The sequence below is a fragment of the Diceros bicornis genome, chromosome 2 (assembly GCF_020826845.1).
Source record: "Diceros bicornis minor isolate mBicDic1 chromosome 2, mDicBic1.mat.cur, whole genome shotgun sequence".
Taxonomy (NCBI): Eukaryota; Metazoa; Chordata; class Mammalia; order Perissodactyla; family Rhinocerotidae; genus Diceros; species Diceros bicornis.
In genome coordinates, this window is record NC_080741.1 from 5,795,643 (window position 1) to 5,818,018 (window position 22,376).

Here is a 22,376-nt window from a genome sequence, read left to right on the forward strand (position 1 = left end):
GGCCAGATTTCTACGTTTTTCATACTTTGGAACAGTTTAAATAGATAGGAATCATCTGCTCCTTAGAGATTTGAAAGAACTTGCCTGAAAGCTATTTTGACTGTGTGACTTGTAAAAAGTAGTCAGTTTTGTTGTCTATGTTTTAATCACTACTTTTATTTCACCCATGGATATTGGTCTATTCTGGTGCATCCTGCTAAGTCAACTGATCACATTTATTGTACATAATGGTCTTAATTCCCGCCCCCCATATATGTGGTTATATTCCTTTTTCATTCATAATGTGACATATATGGGTTCTCTCTCAATTCTTTTATTAGACTTGCTAGAGGTTTGTGTATTTCATTGATCCTTTCAAAGAATATATTTTTATGTTTAGCTATCTTAATTTGTGTTCTAATTTATTAAACACTTCTGCTTTTGTCTTTTTTAATTCCTTTCTTCTTTCTTCATTTTATTTTTCTAAAATTTTCAGATATTTACAACATTTATTTTTATTTGGTTTTGCTTAAAATAAAAACCATTTCAGACTCTCAGTTTATAAGTTTAGTTATATTCCATACATTACGACTTGTAGTTTTCTCATGGACACTACTTACTAAATACTTAGTAATTCATTTCTGTTTCCTCTTTGATCTAAGGGCTATTTGGATCAAATATGATCTTTTCAACTTTACTAATTTTTGCCCTTTTATTAGTAATTTTTAGTTTTGTTGCATTATGATCAGAAAATGTGGCCTGTAAACTTTTCTCTGAAGTTTTCTCTGTAGATCAGCACATAAGTGATTGCAGCATCCGCTATTAGAATCCTCACACATTTGAAAATGTCTTTTTGTTGTTCTTTGCCTGGTTTAGAATTTTTATAGAACAGTCTTTTTCCCTCGAAACCATAAATGCTACTTCATCTTCCTCTGACATTTACTGTACTACAGAAGTCCAACCTGTGATAACACTTTTAAAATGGATTATTGTAGAAATTTTTCTATCTCTGAAATTCAAAAATTTTGCCAGAACATTTTTAGATATAGGTCTCTATTACTAATTTTGCCTTGTTTTTAGTGAAGCTTTTTAATATGATTATTCTAGTCTTTTCCCTTTAAGGTGGTGAACATTTCCATTATTATTTATTATCATTATGTCTCCCTCTTTTATAACTTCTCTCTAAAATCCTTACTATGTGTCTATTTTTAATCTTTGAATCTTCTGATTTATGGGAGCTTTCTTAAGATCATCTCTATCATTGATTCAGTTTTCTGCAGGATCTAACTTTCAGGTCTCTGTTTTAGTTGGATTTTTAAAATTTGATAATCATGTTTTTCATCTGAAAAATTGACCTCAGGAAAAAGATATGCAATAGTCTCTAAAGTTTTCTCTTCTTTGAGGGAGTAGCTTGTTCTCAGGGGCTCATATGCTTTGATTCCTTAGACTGATGGCCTTCTTCTGAACCACTGAATCATTTCATAGACCAGATAGCATTTCTGCTTCCTTATTTTTCACCAGGGTTGGGGAGAGGAGGCGTGAGGATGTCTGTCCAGATGGCTGGAGACTGTGTGCATTCCTGTTCCGGCTCACTTGACAGGCTATTTCTTCACTTAAGTTGACTCCTTTATCTGCGTCCCCCTGCTCTGCTCCATGGGCATTCTTCGAGTTCTCATGACTATGGACAGCTCTTTCCCTAGTTTCTAGCACAGGCACATGTTCCCCCCTATTTTAACAGTTGCTTTTGGTGGGTTCAATTGGTATGGGCAGAGCTGGCAGGAAAGTAGGGAGAGGAGAGTCGGGACTTTTACGTGCAGAGAGAGGCTTAGATTATTGTGTTGAATCAAAATCCACTACACAGATATTCATGACAACTCTGGTGGTCAACTGGAGTACTTCGTGAGGCCCATTTACAGACAGAAATGGAAACTTCTGTTCTTGTCCTTCCTTTAGTGTGTTTGTGCACAAGTAGTATTGTGTACACGGAAGTCTTTCTGCTTTACTTATTCTGTCTTCACCTCATTGTTCTTGTTTGATTTACAGAAAGATGTAGACAAGGAGTTCTATTTGTTTCCCACAGTGTTTGATGAGAATGAGAGCTTACTCCTGGACGATAATATTAGAATGTTTACAACTGCACCTGATAAGGTGGATAAGGAAAACGCAGACTTTCAGGAATCTAATAAGATGCACTGTAAGTACTGCCTCATGTACCAATATCAAGTGATTTCAGTACTGCACATGTCATGCTTTCAATGAAACCAAAACGCTAGTAGCTTTGCCCATTGATTAATTTTCAATAAATGATTAAATTCAATAGTGCTCTGAGGGTAATAGCATTGATTTTTTAATGTATCAGTCAATTACTCCTCATTTCACTTAATTCAGAATAATAAAACATACAAAACATGTCGATTAGATGCATGGTCCTTAAAATGTGGTCCCTGGATCAGCAGCCTCAGAAACACCCAGGGACTTGTTAAAAATGCAAATTTGGGGGCCCCAACCCTGATCTACTGAATCAGAAACTTTGGGTTGGGGCCAGCAATTCACATTTAACAAACCCTCCGGGTTGTTCTGATACATGCCTAAGTTTGAGAACTACTGGATTAGATGTTTTTCTCATCTGTGTCTTAATAATGACAGGCTCATTTTATTATTCAGTATGAAGAAAGATATGGACTCTGCTGTCAACGAACTTCAATGATTTTCACCCTTGACTACACATTAGAATCCCCTGGGAGTTTTTAAAAACTCTTAAAACTATTTTTAAAATGCTCAGGACACGCTCCAGAGATTTTTATTTAATTGAAACTTAGCATCAGATTTACTTTTGAGCTCCCAGTGTAATTCTAAAGCGCAGTTAGGGATTAAAGACGGTGAGCTAATCGTTCAAAATGCCCACACCACTAATGGACAACATGTGAAAACCATTGTAGCTAGAAGAAAAAAATGTAACATTGTGCTACAAAGTGATGTTGTTTTTTAGTTGGATTGACACTAGTTACAGTACCCACAATCTTCAAAATACTTCTTTTGATTTTGCATTTTTGCATTTTGGAGGAGTAGAGAATATTATCCACTGGAAATGGCAGTGAGAGAAAACTTCCCGCGTAGTCTTACCTGTTACTCAAGATGAATCAGAGAATTTTCCATCTAGAGCAACAACACATTCCCAGTCTACAGTGCCCAGGAAAAGCAGTTATTATTCATACATTTGGGTGCTCGAAAATATGACCCTTGAGGGAACTGAGAAGTGGCTAGCTGGGAAGAACAGTGAGATTCCCAGGCTGCAGAACTTAAAGACCCCTGCACTCAGCTCTGCTCCTTCCCAAGACACTGGGTACAGCAAGGGGTTGCAGGCACACTGCTGACATTTAAAGGGGCGGCGGGGGCGGGGGGGGGGGGTGGCAGGCAGGAATGGGTCTTTTAACAATTAAATAGAGTTGGCTCTGGAACGTCTGGGAGGTTGTCATGTAGGAGGACATAAGACAAACCATTTTCAAAGTGTTATTTTCCAATTTTTACAGCCATGAATGGATTCATGTACGGCAATCAGCCTGGTCTCAACATGTGCCGAGGAGACTCGGTCGTGTGGTACTTGTTCAGTGCTGGAAATGAGGCCGATGTACACGGGATTTACTTCTCAGGAAACACGTATCTGTCAAGAGGAGAAAGGAGAGACACAGCAAATCTCTTCCCTCAAACAACTCTTACACTCTTCATGCAGCCTGACACTGAAGGTATATTTCCTTAAAGTCAAGACAAGTCTCTATTGGATCGATTCGTGTGGTTTTGGTTTAAAATCCTGAGCTGGGTGATAAGCTCATTCCTTCCCCCAGCCTCCCAAGTGCCCTTCCTTCCCTGGGAAGAGCATGTCTGTCTGGGCTGCTGTCAGCTAAGTACAGGCCAGAGGGGTCCATTTCCTGTTTGTGGGGAGAAGGGGAGGGAGGGACAAGAAAAGAGCGGACTCTGGTTGCTGCCATTTCCACACAGTAGAACCCTCAAGACGCACTCCTTTTAACTCATGGTCCCTTTAAAGATAGCTGGCAAATCAGACAAGAACGGGAATGACTCCGCTGAAGACTCCGTATCTGAACCTTTTGTCTTTGTCGTTTCTCTGTAGCCTAGATGTAGTGTCGACTTGTTGGTTGTTTGCAATTGAATATCCTGTACTAGAACTATAGCCATGCAAGTTCAGAGACACCTACAGGCCTGGCTCTGAATGAGTAAAACAAACAAGAAGGAATTTTAACCAAAAAGTAAAAATATACTAACCTGCTTCAAGCTTTATTTCGTTCATTATTTGCCACTAAAATGTAAGACACGTCCAGTGTCACCTCTTCCTCTATTCATTAGACAAATGTAAATACAACAATGAACAAAGAGATGAAGTGTCTGCTCTCACAGGACTGAAATCCTAGTGCAGGAAGACAGACAATGAGCAAGTATATTAACACATTTCTATTAAGTGGTTATAAGTACTAGGAAGAAAACTAGGGCAGGGCAAGGGGCTGGTGACTGATGAGGGAAGGTAGGTAAAAATTCTCTGAGGATGTGACAATTAAGGAGAAGTTTGAATGAAGTGAGGGCATGAGCCGTGCAGATATTTTGGGGAGAAGTGTTCCAGGCAGAGGAAACAGCAAGTGCAAAGGCCCTGAGACAGGCATACACTTGACCTGTTCTAAGAACAGCAAAGGGGCCTATGTGACTGGAGCAAAGTGAGTGGTAGGTGATGTGATCAGAGGTGTGGGGCTGTGTTAAGGACTCTGGCGTTGATTCTGAATGAGCTGAGGAGCCACAGAAGGCACTGAGCAAAGGAGTGACATGCTTTCTCATTACCATTCCAGGGACTTTTGAGGTTGAGTGCCTCACAACTGATCACTACACCGGCGGCATGAAGCAAACCTACACTGTGAACCAGTGCAAGCAGCTGCCTGAGAATTCAAACATCTACTACCGGGGAGAGAGGACCTACTACGTCGCAGCGGTGGAGTTGGAATGGGACTACTCCCCCGGCAGGGAATGGGAGAAGGAGCTGCACCACTTACAAGAACTGAAGTAATTCTCCCGGCTCAGATTCCCAGTGTTTCTATTTTCTCTTTCAGAGAAGTAAGAATTATGCTAAATTTCAGAAAAACAAACAGGTGCAGTAAACAATAGCAACAGAAAGAATAACAAAACACTTCCCAGGAGCCTTTCCTCATTAACTTCTGCTTCTCTCAGTTTTCTCACAGGAAAATTTCCATTTATCTCATTTGATTCTTCGTAGTCTTCATCTTACTTTTTTTTCCGTTGGGCTGTCTTCTCATATTCGTGCGCCCTTATCTTGTCACTGATTTTCAAATTTTGAAACCAAAATTAATGCCCAAATTCAGAACTAAAATATTATTTTCCTTACCAACTATTTGCTGCTTTTCTTTCCTCCAAAGATTTCCTTATTAGTCTGCTAATCAGTTACTTCACATTCTTAAAATTATTATGTATGGAAGAATATTTCACATTCTTGAGGGCAGTATAGCAGATATAATCTCTGCCCTCTAAGAATTTACAGGAAAATATGGTTCAAAACCACTAATAAGATGCACATTATGGAAATGTAATGAATCTATGTTATGAATAACTATAAGTAGAGGGTGGTTATTGGAGCTGGAGACCTACATTTAGAGCAGCATCCCTGACACTTCTAGGCAGTCCTTTCATACTTCCCCAAACCCTTCCCCTCTGCCGTCTCCCATGTCAAGCACTAACCCTTTGTGGACATGACTGGAGAGATCGGATGGGCGTGTGCTCAGATCTGGGGCGCACAACACCACTGGAGACCTGCAGCTAAGCATTGGTTAGCCAGTGGGTTTGGCTGCTATGGTGAGTATGATTCGTGGTGAAAGGAGTAAAGGCTATTTCGGTGACTGGGGTAAAGTGGTCAAAAGGCTACAGGAGCCATTAGAAGTCGATGGAAACTTCAGGTAAAGGAAATGGCTGGAAAACTAGGGCCATTTTAGTTCTTATAAACCAGAAATAGTGCAGTAACCAGAGAACACTTCACTGGTGAAATCTGGTCTCATAAAATTCTAGAGCCACAGAGAAACCTTAGCGATGATCTCATCTAATACCTCCTTCTAGGGGTGAAGAAACCGAGGCTCTGACAGGCAGTGACGAGCAGGAGGTCATTTCACTGGTGGCAGAGTCAAGGCCAGCTCCCAGATGGCTCACTCCTAGCCAGGGCAATTTCTACCACACCTGTCTATTTTCAAAGTCTTTTTTTCTCCTGCTGGCATGGGAGAGTGATACTAAAAATGAGCATACTGACTTATAAACTATATTTTTACTCAAAATTTAAAACCCAACTTCCACTTTCATTAAGACAAATACTAACCTTGGTTTTGTGTGTGTGTGTGTGTGTGTGTGTGTGTGTGTGTGTTTTAAGTGTTTCGAATGCATTTTTAGATAAGGAAGAATTTTACATAGGCTCAAAGTACAAGAAGGTTGTGTATCGGCAATTCACTGACAGCACGTTCAGCGTCCCAGTGGAGAGAACGGCCAAAGAGGAGCACCTGGGAATTCTAGGTAGGACTCGGACACTCCCCCAGCGGTGGGGGCTAGCCACGTGCCACTACGAGCAGTGACAGTCCAGGTCTATGGGTTTAATTTTCTCGATTCATATAACAAAGTTATTCAAATAAAAATAAAAAATGTAAGTTACTCAGTAAAAATGAGAAGGCTACATTTACTAAAGAATATGGCATAATAAAATATTACTTATTTCTGTCAGAAACAATGTGTTATCCCATGTACTAATGAAATAGTATATATTGGGTGTTTCTCAATTTGATGCCTAAAGTTTTGGTGAAATTCCTAGAAATTACTTTCTAATGAAATTCTTAACCAAATTCTCTCTGTTATCCCATTCCTCTAAAAAAAAAAAAAATATATATATATATATATAGCTATTTACTTTTAAAATGAAGATGTAAACAACTAACTCCAAGAAGAAATGCACGTACAGACAAGGAATTAAGAAAGAAAAAAGTGTTACCACGCAAAGGCAGGGGAAAGCAGCCTTCAGTATTTCACTTTAAGGCAGAAAGTCTAAGAACTCAATCAACATTGGTCTTGGGAATTTTCTTGAAAGTCATCAAGTGCAGGGGTCCCCACTCCCAGACCCTCTGTGTTCCTACACGGTCAGAGTCCCCTGCGGCCTGGTTATCCTCAGCTCTGGAGGAAGACACCAGGGAGAGTGGTGCGCTGCTGAATGGCAGAGGTTCTCCCAGGCAGGAGACAGCTAAGACAGGCCAGAGGGTAGAGATGGGAGGAGTAGCCCCACCCACCCTTTCAAATGCAGTCCGGTTCTAAATTCACACTCAGGCCGGTCTGGAAGTCCAAATGCTGGGAAATGCAAGCAAGTGCTGTGTAATGACGCCTGGCCAGGGCGGGAGCACAGCCGGCTCACCACGATCAGGCCACTACCCTGCAGGAGACTTCCAGGCCAAACCCTCCCCTAGGACTCCAGACAGGAGGTGCACCACGGTCTCCACCTGTAGAGGCAGGCATCACCAGCACTTTTATCCCGAATCCTCTGGGACCAGGCATAAATCCAAGAGAACTACAGCAAGAAGCCACAGGAAAAAGACTCCAACCTTAATGCTAAGAAAGTTACCTATCTTTGCTTTTATTCCTGAATCAGAACTTCCAATCTGACAGGTATATAAGTCACTTGTCCTTTTCGCTCTTGCCAGGTCCACAACTTCACGCGGATGTTGGAGACAAAGTTGAAATCGTCTTTAAAAACATGGCATCAAGGCCCTACTCCATACATGCCCACGGGGTGAAAACAGAGAGTCCCACCGTCACTCCCACTTCACCAGGTACTCATGGGGGGTGCATTTTAACAGACTCAACAGCCTTTCCACAAACGACTTGATCAGGGACGTATGCCTTCCAAACGAGCGCGTCCTGAGGAAGTGCAGGGGGAGGTGGTGAAGACGTTAGGACACAGGGAGGTGTGTCTGTGTGTGTGTGACACATACACGTACCAAAAAAAAAATCCATAGAACTGTATGGAAAGAATCTGAGGGTATGGACATCTACAGATACTCAAGGTTGAGTGAGCAGAGATCTCTCCGTGCTCAGCTAGAACCGCCCCAGACAGGGCCCTAAGGGCAGAGGGGATTTCAAATCCCCTGTGTGTAGTCCAATATCTGGCATGTACTGGGAGCTCCATACAGCTTTCTTTAATTAACACAGAGTAAAAGCTGAGGTGGATTAAACACAAGTGTGTACTTTAATAAAAACTGTATTTTTCTTCTATTAGTTGTAAAGTTGGTTTCTAGGAAGGGACCATTTCTCAGTAACTTAGCAGTTCCCAAATTTATCAAGTGAGAAAAAATAAATTACTCTATAGAGTTGCTCTTGTCAACTTAGGGGAATAGAAATAAAAAGCCTTGCCCTCGTGACCCTCACATTCTTCCAAGGGAGATACACAATAAATATATACACGATATCAAGTTGTAACAAGTGCTGTGAGAAAGATCAAGATGGACGAGAGAGACCGAGTAACAAGGGTGCTATTTTCGGAAGGGTGGTCAGGCGAGCTTCTTTGAGGAGGTGCAAGGTGAAGGCACCTAAATGATGAGAAGTAACAAGCCACAGGGAGGTGTGGGGAAGAGCATTCTAGGTCCCGAGATGGGAGCTGGCTTGGTGCGTCTGAGGAACGGCACGGAGGCCAGAGGCGAGCAAACAGGGGCGGAATGTGAGGAGATGAGATCCAGGGAGGGCTGGGCCGGATGCAGCAGGAGGGAGGGGGACCTCAGAGGCCACGGTTAGGACCTTAGATTTGATTCTAAAATCCCATGTGAGGGTCTGAGCTGGAGAGTGATGTTCCGATGAACCCTTTTTAAAGGACTGTTCTGGCTGATGTGGAAAAGTTACTGTAGGGGACAAGGGCAGAATCAAGGGTCAGTTAGGGGACTTCAGCAATAATCTGGGTAAAAAAATAAGGAGACTTGGACCAGGATAAAAGCAGCTAATGTGGTGAGCTGTCATGTTCTGGTTCTATTTTACTTATTTATTTTTTTTAATTTAATATATTTCACTTTTTTTTTTTTTTGCTTGAGGAAGATTCACCCCGAGCTAACATCCGCTGCCAATCTTCCTCTTTTTGTATGTGAGCCGCTGCCACTGCATGGCCACTGACAGATGAGTGGTGTAGGTCCGTGCCCGGGAACCAAACCCAGGCTGCCGAAGCAGAGTGTAACGAACTTAAGCTCTAGGCCACCAGGGCTGGCCCTGGTTCTGTTTTCAAGGTGGTGCTGAAAGGACTGCTGAAAGACTGGGGCTAGGAAATGTTAGGGGAGGAGTTGAGGACAGCGCCAAGGTTTTGGGCGTCGACCACGGGTGGCAGAGCAGCTTGGGGTGGGAATGGGAACGGAGGAAATGTTATCTTTCGGCTTGCGAGAATGAAAGTATAGGTGAAGAGACAATATGTTCAGGTGGTGAATCTACGCTTTATATTCTCAGTGAAATGTTCTGCTTAGAAACAGAGCGAGGACGCAGGGGTGGGCGTGATGGAGGGCTTGAGGAAAAAGGAAAACTTTACCTCATCCTTGAGACCATCCCTCATGTCCTGCTTGACAAACCTAGGAAAGGCTTCTCAGACTCCAGCTGACTGAAGTCTGACAGCGTGACTACGTAGTGGTCAGGTTACATAAATGGAGTGGACAGTGAGTGGCCATGGCCAGAAGCCAAGGTCTAGTGAGCAGTTGTGCGGGGAGCCCTGAGGTGACTGGAAACAGAGATCAGGCTGGACAAGAGCCCAGAGCAAACGGAAAAAGGCAAAGTCCTTGGCACAACAGGAGGGTGGAGCAACCACCATCTGCGAAGTGTCACGGTCCAAGGTGTGATTGTGCCCTGTACGTGACAGAGTTGTGACAGAACAGTGTATGGTATGACAGAATGGGGCGGACTAGAGAGGAGGTCATTGTGACAGGTCATGACCCATGAGAGCAAGAGGTCAAATGGCTCCTCACCAGGAACTGTGAAATCACTGAGGACGATGGTGAGGCAGAGGAAATTACACAGGGTGGTCCAGATACACAGACACAGAGGGGACTGTGGAGAAGGTGCTAGCACTGAGGAAATCACTTGACAGTTGAGAAGAAAAAAGTGTATTTGAGAAACAGACTTTAAGCGGAGAAAAGAACTGTTGAAAAGTTTCTTCAAATTGTGGTATTGGAACTGCCACCTCCGGGCTTTTGTGGTATTGCGTGTGCCATGGCTAGTCAATTCATAACTGACGAAGAAGATAGAAAAGAATGTCTTACAGTTTGTCTTAAAACTAAATTCCTGAAAACAATTTTGAGTTCCACAACTTTTTTTTTTGCTGAGGAAGATTCGCCCTGAGCTAACACCTGTGCCAATCTCCCTCTATTTTGTATGTGGGTTGCCATCACAGCATGGCTGCTGACGAGTGGTATAGGTCCACACCCAGGAACTGAACCCAGGCCACCAAAGCGGAGGGCGCCAAACTTAACCACTGGGCCATGGGGCTGGCCTCAAGTTCCACTACTTTTAAAACTAATTACCTTGACATTTTCAGTTTCTGGACCACTGGTTATGAAGACCTAGTATATATATCAACTAAATACTAAATATAACCAGATACATTAACACGATTAATTTAGGTGAAACTCGCACTTACATATGGAAAATCCCAGAAAGATCTGGAGCTGGAATAGAGGATTCTGCTTGTGTTCCCTGGGCTTACTATTCAACTGTGGATCAAGTTAAGGTAAACTTTAAGTTATCTGTGTTTTGTGAAAATTCCCAAAATAGACACACAATTGAAGGAAGATGAGGTTAAGAGTTTTCCTGTGGTCCAATTCTACTTTAAAATCCCAGGAAAGTAAGCTGCTCTGCAATTCACTTTTGTTTCACTTTTTTTGTTTGTTTTAAGGATACAGTTGTAACTATATCAACTCTGTGACTCTGATTATGGGTAACAGAATTAAATACTAATCAATACAGTATTTTATTTCCCTTTTGATATGAAAATGTAAACTCAAACTGAGGGACATGATTTCAGAGCTCTATTTTACATGATAATAAAGATGATGATCTCAGCAGTCAATCACAGCACAGCGAAAGCTGCTGTTTGATTAAATATTTCAAAGCCGACAAAGCACTCAACAACTAAAAATCAGAACATGTACCAAGATTCTTTTGTGGAATTAGATGTCCAGTCCAAATCTCTCTCCTGAGTTCCAGACCTGTCTATACACCTCCCTACTGAACATCTCCACAAGCGTATCCCATAGGCACTGGAAACTCAGCACCTCTAAAATGGACACTGAGATCTCCCTCCACCTCCTCTTGACCTTCCTGTGGTAATAACTAGCACCACAAGTACCAATCTACTCATTTGTTGAAGCTAGAACCCCGGATATGAAGAACCTAATTCTTCCCCCTGGCTCACCCAGGCCATTCCCCCACCTGCATATAGCTCAGTCCGTTCCTTCTCTCCATCTCCATAGATCAGGCCCTTGTCATTTGCCTCAACTACTGCAATGGCCTCCCAGTCTCCAGTCTCGTCCCCTCCAAACCTCCACCCTACCACCAGGATGACTGGTCTAAAACGCAAATACACTGCCCTTCCAGGTTCAATTGTTCAGTGACTACCTATGACCCCTCGGACAATCTAAAATTCCTGAACATGATACGGCTCAAAGGCACTCCAAGACCTAATCTGCCATTACTGACACCCAGCCAAACCAAACTTCTCATAGATTTAAGTCAATTGTGGTCTTCCTCCCCTGTGTTCCTTTACGTCCCTCCATGGCAGCAAGTGGTTCATTTCTTCTATTCCTCTCTTTTCCCTACTAGACTGAGTTCCTGGAGGGCAAGGGCTTTGTTTGATTCATCTCTGGATTTTTGGTGACTGGCATAGTCCTGGGCTTATGGAATAGGCAAATCAACACTGTTCATTTGGGGTTCTTTCAAATTGCTGCTCATTAACTGAGCCAATATTTGGCCTCTGCACACATTTCTGTTACTTCAGCAGTACCCACAAGACCTACCTAGTACTCATCATTGTTCCAATTCACCTACTTCAAGTGGAAAATTACTGACTTGACACCACCACACTGGGCAGCATCTACCACCTAAATCAGTCCCTCCAAAACTTCTGAGGTTATGGGCGATAAGGTCTCAGTTCTCTGAAATCCTGATCTATATCACAAAGATGACTGAAGTTTTTGCTTGTTTTCAGGATCTCTATAGTGGATTAATTGGCCCACTGATTGTTTGTCGGAAACATTACCTGCAAGGACTCCATCCCATAAAGAAAGTGGAATTTTCCCTTCTGTTTTTTGTTTTTGATGAGAATGAATCTTGGTACTTAGATGACAACATCAAAACATACTCTGATCACCCTGAGAAAGTAAAAAAAGACGATGATGCATTCATAGAAAGCAATAAAATGCATGGTATGATACAGTATTCTAAAACTTATTTTTTCCCTTTTCTTCTTTCAAATACGACTACTTTTGAGACTATTCATTTGTTTCATTTCATAATAAACCGCTTCTGCCTCACTTTGTACATGAGGTGGAATTCTGTTCCAAGCTAAAAAAGGGACTATATTCAAAATTATCTATTAACTTCTCTCCCAATTGCAAAATCTCATTCTCTTTTAAATAAATTCACAATTAGGATTAAGGCTTTTGGTGCTAAGCGACGAGAAAAGCAGTGTGACATTACTGACCTTCAAGTATCCATTTCCCCCATCTGTAGTGCAATAGGTTCTGTTACTTTAAAAAGATCCCATACATTAGCCTAATAATCATCTTTTCTGTGAAATAGCTGTTGGTCTAAAATATCCTGAAAGGTAATAAACGATCCTGTGCTTTCCCCAGCTATTAACGGAAGAATGTTTGGGAACCTACAAGGCCTCACAATGCGTGTGCGAGACCAAGTCAACTGGTATCTGATGGGAATGGGCAATGAAATAGACTTGCACACGGTACATTTCCATGGCCACAGCTTCCAATACAAGGTAAGAGCCACCCATGGTCATTATGCTTGCTCTATCTGAAAATGTTTTAATACAAATGAAGAAAATATTTCCTCATAGAGACTTATGAAAAGTTGAAAGTTTCAAGACACAACTGAATTATTTTCAGAGTGTCTCACATAGCAATTTCAATTGCCATCACCAACCTGTGTTACACGTTGGGCTCTTCCTTGATTAACTGTTTTTACTAGACTTTCATGGAGTTCTGCTCACGTATTCCTGGGCAAGGCATCTGAATGGAACTGTTAGCAGAGTGGGTATGAATGTTCACATAATGATGGATCAAAAGTTTATTATAACCTTTGCCTGTTCTAAGTTCTGGATCTTAAATGGCCTGAAGGGAACATGATCATCAGTTTGGTGTCAAGTTTGATCTTAATCCTGCTTTGACTTCTCACCCAGTGCTGATTTCAGCAGGAGTCAACAGCCCTTTTAGAAATGCTTTTTTCCTACCTTTGAGTTAATATAGGAAATTCAGAAGCTACCACGAAGCACACTGTAGAAAAGGCCATTTTTCTATCTGTGTTTTGGTACATAGATGCTATATTCTTACTGGACTCTCAATGCTACCCCTGCAGAAACATCCCCCAGGTGCTGTCTAGTCGAGACTCTACCTGAACTGCCTGTGGTTCTGGCTTTGCCATTGGTCTCCTCTTCTGCTCCCTTCATTATCCTCCTTGTCCTAAAGTTTCACAGACAAGCTAATCTAGGATAGGTTCAGCAAAAGTGAGAACAGGGCTGAAATGGGGCCACAGCTAAGTTCCTTTGTGTGACTCAAGTGCTCTGATAAAAAGGCCACAGGTGGTCCTGACTGATGAATTCACTTATCACACCTTTCCTTCACCCCCACTGGACAGCCCATAGTGCCAAGGGTTTAGCAGGAATACAAGGACCACATATCTCACTGTTTGTATTAAACATAGAAATATGCAGAGTCTCACTTTTTTTTAACAGATTTATCCATTTTCCTAAAATCCCTGAGCTGGCCAGTGAAAGATTATTTGAATGAACTCTCACATACCGTAAACATGATATACTATTTGTCATTTCCTAATTAAGCACAGGGGCGTTTATAGTTCTGATGTCTTTGACATCTTCCCCGGGACGTACCAAACCCTAGAAATGCTTCCAATGACACCTGGGATCTGGTTACTCCACTGCCACGTGACTGACCACATTCACGCCGGAATGGAAACTACTTACACCGTTCTACCAAATGAAGGTGAATATCCAGTTAGTAAGTCTGGAAGTCCTCCATCACAAATGTAATTAAGATGCACTTCTTTGCCTAAATACTTCCCACAATATAGAGCATTTGTGAATTTGCCGCCCTGATTTCTTCCTTCTCTACCTGCAAACAGGAATTTTTTTTTACTGCTAAATCGTGTGGGAGACTGCTTATCTTCTGAAAGCTGGTACTGATAACAGTACCAATAGTCTCCAAGCTCATACAAATTGAAACCAATTTGATGCAGTGTAATTATTCCTAAAACGGATATAAGGGAGTAGTCGTATTTACGAAGAAACAAACCATGATTTATAACAGACACATCTAGAATTTAATTTCTTTCCTAATAGAAAACATTAACTTTTTTTCTAGGTAGTACCTGGTACACAAGAAAGGTCCCCTCAAAACCCCTAAATAATCAATGTAATTTCAAATAGGCAGGCAGGCAGGCAGAACAGTGTCTTTCTGTGCTTCTGGGGGAAGGGAAGGCATTATTGATTATTGTTTGTCAAAGACTGCCTTAGTCCATTCAGGCTGCTATAACAAGATGCCAGACCGGGTAGCTTATAAACAACAGAAATTTATTTTCACAGTTCTGGAGGCTGTGCGTCAGGGGTCAGGGTGCCGGCATGGTGGGGGGAGGGCCCGTTTCAGGTTGCAGACTTATTACTGTATCCTCACATGGTGGAAGGGACAAGCTGGCTCTCTGGGGACTCTTTTATAAGGCCATTCCCATTCACGAGGGTTCCACCCTTATGATCTAATCAGTCTCCAACGGACCCACTGCCTAATACTATCACCTTGGTGTTAGGTTTTCAATATACGAATTTTGGGGGGACACAAACATTCAGAACATAGCAAAAATCCAGGAAGAATATAGAATCTAAATTCTCTATTCCCCTGACCCCAGCAACAACACTCCCTCCCATGTAGGCACGTACACACATGCACAATGAAAACACAGGAAGACGGACGGCCCTTTTATGGATAAGCACTAAGGAAACGTGTTGTATAAAGAGTGCAATTCCTCCTTTGTGGCTGCAGACTGTGGTATTTCCTGGGTCTGCTGAGTTCAGAACAGTTGGAATTGGTAATGGCAAATCCAACAGGCGGAAGTGATGTAGAAAAAACAATACCTTGTGTTTCCTCCTCAAAACTGGTATAAAAAGGAACATATAAATGGAAGAAAATACAGAAGTAAATATATGTCAAAACTTAAAAATCACTGAAAGATCAACCATTATTGCAAATGAGAAGTTTTAATTTCTGCTCCTGGGTCTTAGACTAACACCTCGTACCATGAAAAACAACTTCCATTAAAACACTTAATTACAAAGAGCAGTACTGAGGGCACCAGCACACCAAGCACATGTACTAATTTTTTTAACCATATGATATATACTATTTTTAATAATGGTCTTAAAATTTCTCTTTCTATAGAGACCAAGTCTGGCTGAAAGGAACAAACTGGTGATAAGTGAAAAAAAAAAAAAAAAAAAGGAAAACACAATGATTCATAACAATGTATGTGAAAGCGCTGAATAGAGTGTTGACTTTGGAATGGCCATAAGCATTAAAAAAAGACTGAAAGCTACACTTTGGTGCATTTGTGGGGGTGCATATGAAACCGTGTTCCCTTGTTTCATATGAAAAGATCAACACTGTGTCATGACACAAGACGGACTCTAACACACTAGCTAACACACGGGCTCATGTAAGCTGCTCATGAGGTGGCCATTAGGGCTCCACCAAACTGTATTCCAAAAAATAAAAATGAAACCTGCGACCCGACGTGGTCCTGGATGCTCCTCGAAGGATTGCTAGTAAGATTCACTGAAATGTTTTCCAACCACTGGATTCCCATCAATCCTCTAACATGTTGCTGACATCATTCCTAATGAACCAGTGGACATGGGCACAGGTGTAGAGGAAGTAAAATTAAAAATAAATTAAATTAAAAATAAAAATAATAATAAAATCAAAAATAAATCTTAAAAATATAATAATAAAATAAAAATACGTCAACCTGAGTTGTGTGAACCCTTGAAGAAATGGTCAAAAGTCTGTCAATCTGGAACTGGAGAAAGGCAGAATTGAGAAACAATTCTATAGATCAAATCCTGGTAAAGGTGGATGCTGCCATCAGGAGAAAAGTTTCAAACTACAGTTGAGGCAGACGCCGGGTGAGCAGCACTTTTTCCCAGCCTTAATTAAAGGTAAAGCACAGCATCAGGGAGCTGAGCTCGGACTCGAAATTGTTTAGTAAGAGGTTAAAAAAGAAGACACAGTTGTGAATACAATGATATATGTCTTTATTTTCACATACACTCTAGTCAAGAGAGCAAGAGTAGATACACAGCAACCAAAAATGGAAACAAGGCTCTGGCTGAAGAACACGCATTCAACAGATCATGTTAACAGCCAGACAAGAAGAAAGTTAGCTTTGTAAACTTCTACTTCATTTGGTTCAGAGAGAAACATGGCATGAGTTTTTAAAGTAACAAGAAAATAAAGTTTGAAATATTTTACTGTGGGAAAATATTAATGTCTTTCTCAAAGAAAATTATTTTTTTTAAAAAACTGACCCAATAGAGAAATCTGGAAAAATGAAGAAGATTAAATTCTGGACCACTTGGAGTGACATTCTTTCAAGCATACTTGCAAAATGTTTGTCTTTTTGGGATGAAAAAGATTGTCATGTCTCCAACAACCGTGAATTGATGTTCCTTGGAGTAAAAGTCAGTCTCTATCTTTAAAAATATATGCCTTCTTTGAGGAAATTCTTATGTCTTATAGTTTTTTTACATTCTGGACAATTAAATGGATTCAGGTCATAAATTAAGAAACTAATAATACCGTTACATGGTAAGGTAAGCAACCAGAAAGCATTTGCAATGCATGTACATATTCAATATGAAACTTCTTTATTTATATTTTTACCAGGCATTCAATTTTTTAAAATTCAGTCTCATATGCCACTGCGGTATTTTTCAAATGATACCTTCAAGTCAGTGATTTCTTTTGGCTGCAGTAAAGAAGATACGGCAAGAAAAATGCTGCAGTGCCATCTTCTGGGAGGACAGTCATGAAATCCCTCAGTTCTAGCTCCACAGCGACAACTGACAGTGCTTCTGTTGGTAGGAAAGAATATCTGAGTTAGAACTGGAAGTCTGTCTTTCATCCGATTCCCTTATCACTCAATCAGTTAGAAGCTAGTTCAGGTAACAAAACATTAAAAGCACAAAAGAAAAATAATTAGGCTCTTAAATTCACAGACTACTTTATGGTTTTAACAACTTCTTATTTATTCTTTCTAGAAGGCTTTGCAGCTTATTTTATGTTAGTTCCATATAATTTGGATTTTCTATTTCATTGCTGGATTATTTTACATTATTTTTCAATATATTTCTATTAACCTCCAAAGAAAAATACAATCATTTGACTAGTGTTTTTAATGTTAGGACTATACTGCAGCTAATTTATAAAGATTATTTGCTAGGACAGGAAATGCTATTAATTGTTGGATGACATTTTCCTAAATCAGTTCCTCTCTGAGATTTTCATGTTATTAATAAGCACAAATCTGTTATCATGACCATTACCTTTTTTTCCAAACTGCAAAATAATGTGCTCTAGGGTACAATACTAAGGAATTTAGTAAATAGTTTTGTAAAGATAACTATGCAATTTTATGATGCTATTGCTTCTTGATACATAAATGTTGCCCTCTGCTGGGGAGAGAGTGGGTGACACATAAGAACAATGTTCCCAGTAAACCTACTTCAGTACCATTCTCTGTGTGACCCCACACGCCCACGCCTTACTCCATTTGCAGAGTGACTGAAATATGAAATCCCCTGCTCAGGTGTGTGTGCATCCATCCAAAGCCATCTGTCCCATATCCAGCAACCGAAACCATCCTTTACAGAAAGGAATGACGTGCCCTTGTAGGTAAAAAGTTAAGGACTGGAGTGGCAGTGGTGTACGGGACAGATGCCCAGCTCTGGAATCAGACAGATGGGCAGGGACTGGACTCTCCCACCTACCCTCTGGGTGACTTTAGAAAGTCACAACCTCCTGAGTCCTAGTTTCCTTATCTATAATGTAGTGGTGCCCTCTGCTCGCTTCCAGAGTCCTTTGAGAATTCAATTAAAATACAATGATGCACATCAGACCTACAATAGAAACTTAAGAAACAGTAACTGCTAGCTAGTTTGTAAAACCCATGTGAAAAACATGAATTATCAATGCTGTCTTATCAAATCAGTTTATTTAGCCTATATGCAGAGCCTGTAAGTAGTTTCCTAGATACAAAAAACTGAGTTGGGGGCCAGCGTGGAGAGGTTAGAGAGCCAACAAAAATCTTGCCACTGCCCACTTTCCCTCTTCTGCCAACCAGGGAGGGGCGGATACAGGTTATAACTCCAAGAAGAAGGTCAATATCTCACATCTGTAGAGTACTTTAAATCCTCCTGCGTGTCTAGAAAACGTTTGTCAAATGTTGAAAATAGTTATATCCGGCTGGTGGGATTTTAAATGACTTTTTAAACTTTATTTTTGTAATTTACTATAGTATGAGAATTTTTAATCATCAGCACAGTTCATTATGACAAAAACAGTAACAAATATTTCCCGGAAACACGCCAACTCCAGTTTCAATGGCTCTGCATTAGTGCAGTGATTCTCAACTAGTATGATCTTGCCACCCCAGGGGACATCTGGCAATGTCTGGAGACATTTTTGTTTGTCATAACTAGGGCAGTACTACTGGTATTTAGTGGGTAGAGGCAACGGATGCTGCTAAACACCCTAAAATGCACAGGGGACACCTACACACACACAAAAGAATTATCCGGTCCAAAACGTCACTAGGGCCAAGGTTGAGAAATGCTGTAATAGAGAAAAAATCCAAGCTCCTAAGCATATAAGTCCCTGACTTCCATCTCAACCTTACCATCTTGCCATTTTGCCTAACATTTCATTCTAGAGTCAATCCTGAACTTCTTATTAGTCCCAGGATATTTAAATTTGGCTTGCTTCTGGTCACTCAGTAAGTAGCAGACCTGGAACTCAGTTCCAATTCTCCAGACTCCAATCCCGGTCTCTTCCCAGTGTATTACAGCTGCCGACAGGAAGACTTCCCTTGAAAATGGACCTGAAGTTATTCAGGTGTCTCCCTTTAAATCAACAAACAGTTACAGAATGCTTCCTCTGAGAGGCATACTGCTGGGGAGGAGGGTACAACCAGAAAAATGAATAAAACTCTATTCCAGCCCTCGAGGTATTACAGTCTAATAAAGGTAAATCACAGCACAGTCCCAGGAGCCACACATACACATACACCCACACGCGTGCACACACACACATTTTGAAGATACAGAAAAATGGAACACTTTGAGGAAAGATTACACGTAAGTTAGGGGTACACAGTTTGTGGATGTGGATCAGAAAAGGAAGAAGAAAGACGCTTTTGGCTAAGATAACGATGTTACTGAGGTGTGAAGATGCGGGACACCTGCCCTGGAAAGGGATCCACCAACACCAACAACCAGTACAAAAGCGTGTGCTAACCCTGCTGCAAGTGGGGCGGGGCACGCAAACCCGACCCTCCAGCTCCTGAAGACCAAAAGTCCCCAGGGAGGGGGCAGGACAACAAGCCAGTATGAAGTCACCTCCTTGTCTTCCCCATCACAAACACACAACTTTACTTAAACAGGGCTCTTCAGAAAAACACCCTCCAGTGGCCACTGGCTCTGCCTAACACTTGAAAAACCAATGACTTCAGCTGGAAAATACAATTCCAACCCTGTCAATTTCTAATATTTTATGCACACTGAAATCGATACAACCATACCCTTTGTCATCGGGCCAACAATTAACTAGTGATATTAACACACAAGAATACAGAAACTGATAACCATAAAAAGATTTATAAATGACTATGAATTACGAAAATTCAAATAACTCCCTATGCTGTAATTTAATTTAGACCCTCAACTTTTAAATCCTTAAGAATCCTGTCGTTGCTCAATACTTGCTAACAATTATAATTAATAATCATCTTAATTTCCTACATGAAGTAAATTAAGCACCCAGATCATTAATAAAAAATGTAATTATCTTAATTGCTATTCAAATTTTTAAAAAACAGAGGTTGTGAGTTTCTATGACTGTGATAATTTGCTAAGTGTTGGAAAAGATTAACTAAAAAGCATCAGCTCTGTAGCTAGAAGAGATAAATCAACATCAGCTGTGATGGGTGGGGGCACATGAATCTGAAAATAAGCTCTCCAGAGGATTCTGCTGAGACCCTCTTCACCTCACTTGAGAATCACATGAAAAAACCAGAGAAAGCAAGGGTTCCGCTAATTACAGAAACTAAAACTAAGACTCTTAATTAAACTTATAATCAGGCAAAAAAGATCATTTCACCTTTCAATGATGACAGGTAAAGTTCATATTTCTCTCCAGCACATTTTATTCTCTGACAAAGTTCAGGCAGCAGTTTTTTCCACCACAAAGTCTATCTTAGAAAAAAATGAATAAATTTTAAATTTGATGCATTTTACATTCAGATTTCCAATGAAAATAAGAAGATTATGCAGGAAAGCAAAGGGCAAAAATACATCATTTTGGTTAAGGCACAAAACTTTGTTATAAGAGAAGTTATGTCAGCAGCCGGTCTTCTGCTTACACTGTAACATGTCCGGTTTGTAACGTGAAAATCTAATAATATGCATATTGTACATACATACACGGCTATTTTCAAGGAGAAACAGGATGGAGGGAGGGAGGAAGGGACGCCTAAAGCCTAAAACTCTTCTAGTTTCTAAACAAAGACCATATAGCCCAGAAAATATTTTCCCATCATGCATCATGTTTCCCAAATCTTCAGGTAATAGCCTACTTCACCACCAAACAGGAGATTTTTGAAGAAAATAACGTAGCATCACCATACATTTTAAAAGCTTCTAACAGTACTCTAAACACATATTAAACATATGTGCTCATTTGACCCACACAGCCCTGTGGGTTGGACTCGCATAATCTGTCTCCATTTTGCAGATAAGGTAACAAGATTATCAAGTCTGACTATCACTGAGCAAGCCTAGAAAACGTAACCTGAGCAGCATACCCGATTCTCTTCTTTCAGCTCGTGGTTAGCGTACGGAATGATGGCCTCCGGGCACCTCTCAAACAGCGTGTCTATGCACTGCTCATACTCCTTCAAACGCGTACGACACAGAACATGGACACTGAGGCCAGCCAAAGTGTCTTCTGAGAGTGGCTCCAAGAACGGAATAATGGAAGCTATGTCAAATGAAGGACCACACATAAGAGACTATGAACAGAAAAGTGAAATGTTATGGAAGGAGGCAGCCAAAAACTGCAGCATAACATACAGAATACAATTTTTTAAAAAGACTAAATCTCACTTGACAAAAAAAAAAAAGGGAAAAGAAGAAGGCAATCTTAGAGCACACACATATGACACTTATTTAATAAGTCTAAGTGGACTCAAGTATTAAATAATCTTGAAACCACCTCTATTTTAAAGAATAAAAATCTGTTTAATAGAAAGCAATCATTTTTAAAATAACGTGATTTTATTTACTTTGGATGACTGCAGATTAAAACTAATGGGGAGGACTAATGCTTTAGGACTCTATTCTAAGGAAATAATCAACATTGTGGCCAAAGATTTACGTCCAGTGATATTCATCACAAGAGTATTTATAATATTGAAAAACTAGAAGTAATTTAAATATTAAACAAGAAGGGACAAGCAAATAAATTATGGTACATTCGTATCGTGGACTATTATATAGCCATCAAAACTGTTTTCCAAGGCTAGTTAATGACAAAATGCTCATGATAAAATAAGTAAAAAATCTCAATACAAAATTATATTCAGAGCATGATCCGTTTTGTAAAATCTACACAGGTACATGCACATATAGAAATGCCTTTGGAAGAGCATAGAAATTTGAAACAGAAGTCAGCTCACTGGATGAGAAGACAAAGTTCACTTTTTGTTTTCTTTTCCACACTTTCCTGTATTTTTCAAATTTTCTGTAAGCATGTAATACATATACAACCAAA

The 22,376-nt window shown here is 40.5% G+C and overlaps 2 protein-coding genes across 5 annotated transcripts in view; one reads left to right on the forward strand and one right to left on the reverse strand.

Moving 5' to 3' along the window:
* CP (ceruloplasmin) overlaps positions 1–15,392 on the forward strand; it is a 44,618-nt gene extending 29,226 nt beyond the window's left edge. Inside the window, exons 10-19 of the mRNA XM_058550226.1 lie at positions 2,023–2,173; positions 3,510–3,722; positions 4,830–5,040; positions 6,407–6,546; positions 7,716–7,844; positions 10,659–10,765; positions 12,242–12,458; positions 12,888–13,027; positions 14,105–14,278; positions 15,318–15,392. Coding sequence (XP_058406209.1) covers positions 2,023–2,173; positions 3,510–3,722; positions 4,830–5,040; positions 6,407–6,546; positions 7,716–7,844; positions 10,659–10,765; positions 12,242–12,458; positions 12,888–13,027; positions 14,105–14,278; positions 15,318–15,392 — 1,557 coding nt within the window. The remainder of the gene's footprint in view (positions 1–2,022; positions 2,174–3,509; positions 3,723–4,829; positions 5,041–6,406; positions 6,547–7,715; positions 7,845–10,658; positions 10,766–12,241; positions 12,459–12,887; positions 13,028–14,104; positions 14,279–15,317) is intronic.
* Positions 15,393–16,561: 1,169 nt separating this feature from the next.
* The window catches only part of HPS3 (HPS3 biogenesis of lysosomal organelles complex 2 subunit 1), a 36,797-nt gene continuing 30,982 nt past the window's right edge, over positions 16,562–22,376 (reverse strand). For 2 of the 4 annotated variants that reach the window (XM_058551170.1, XM_058551158.1), the window contains exons 15-17: positions 21,409–21,615; positions 20,706–20,796; positions 16,562–17,404 (exon numbers count right to left, since the gene is read on the reverse strand). In XM_058551170.1, coding sequence (XP_058407153.1) covers positions 17,277–17,404; positions 20,706–20,796; positions 21,409–21,615 — 426 coding nt within the window. In that variant the 3' untranslated portion in view covers positions 16,562–17,276. Of the gene's footprint in view, positions 17,405–20,705; positions 20,801–21,408; positions 21,616–22,376 lie in introns of those variants that run through there. The other 2 variants (XR_009221674.1, XM_058551179.1) reach the window with 2 other exon arrangements.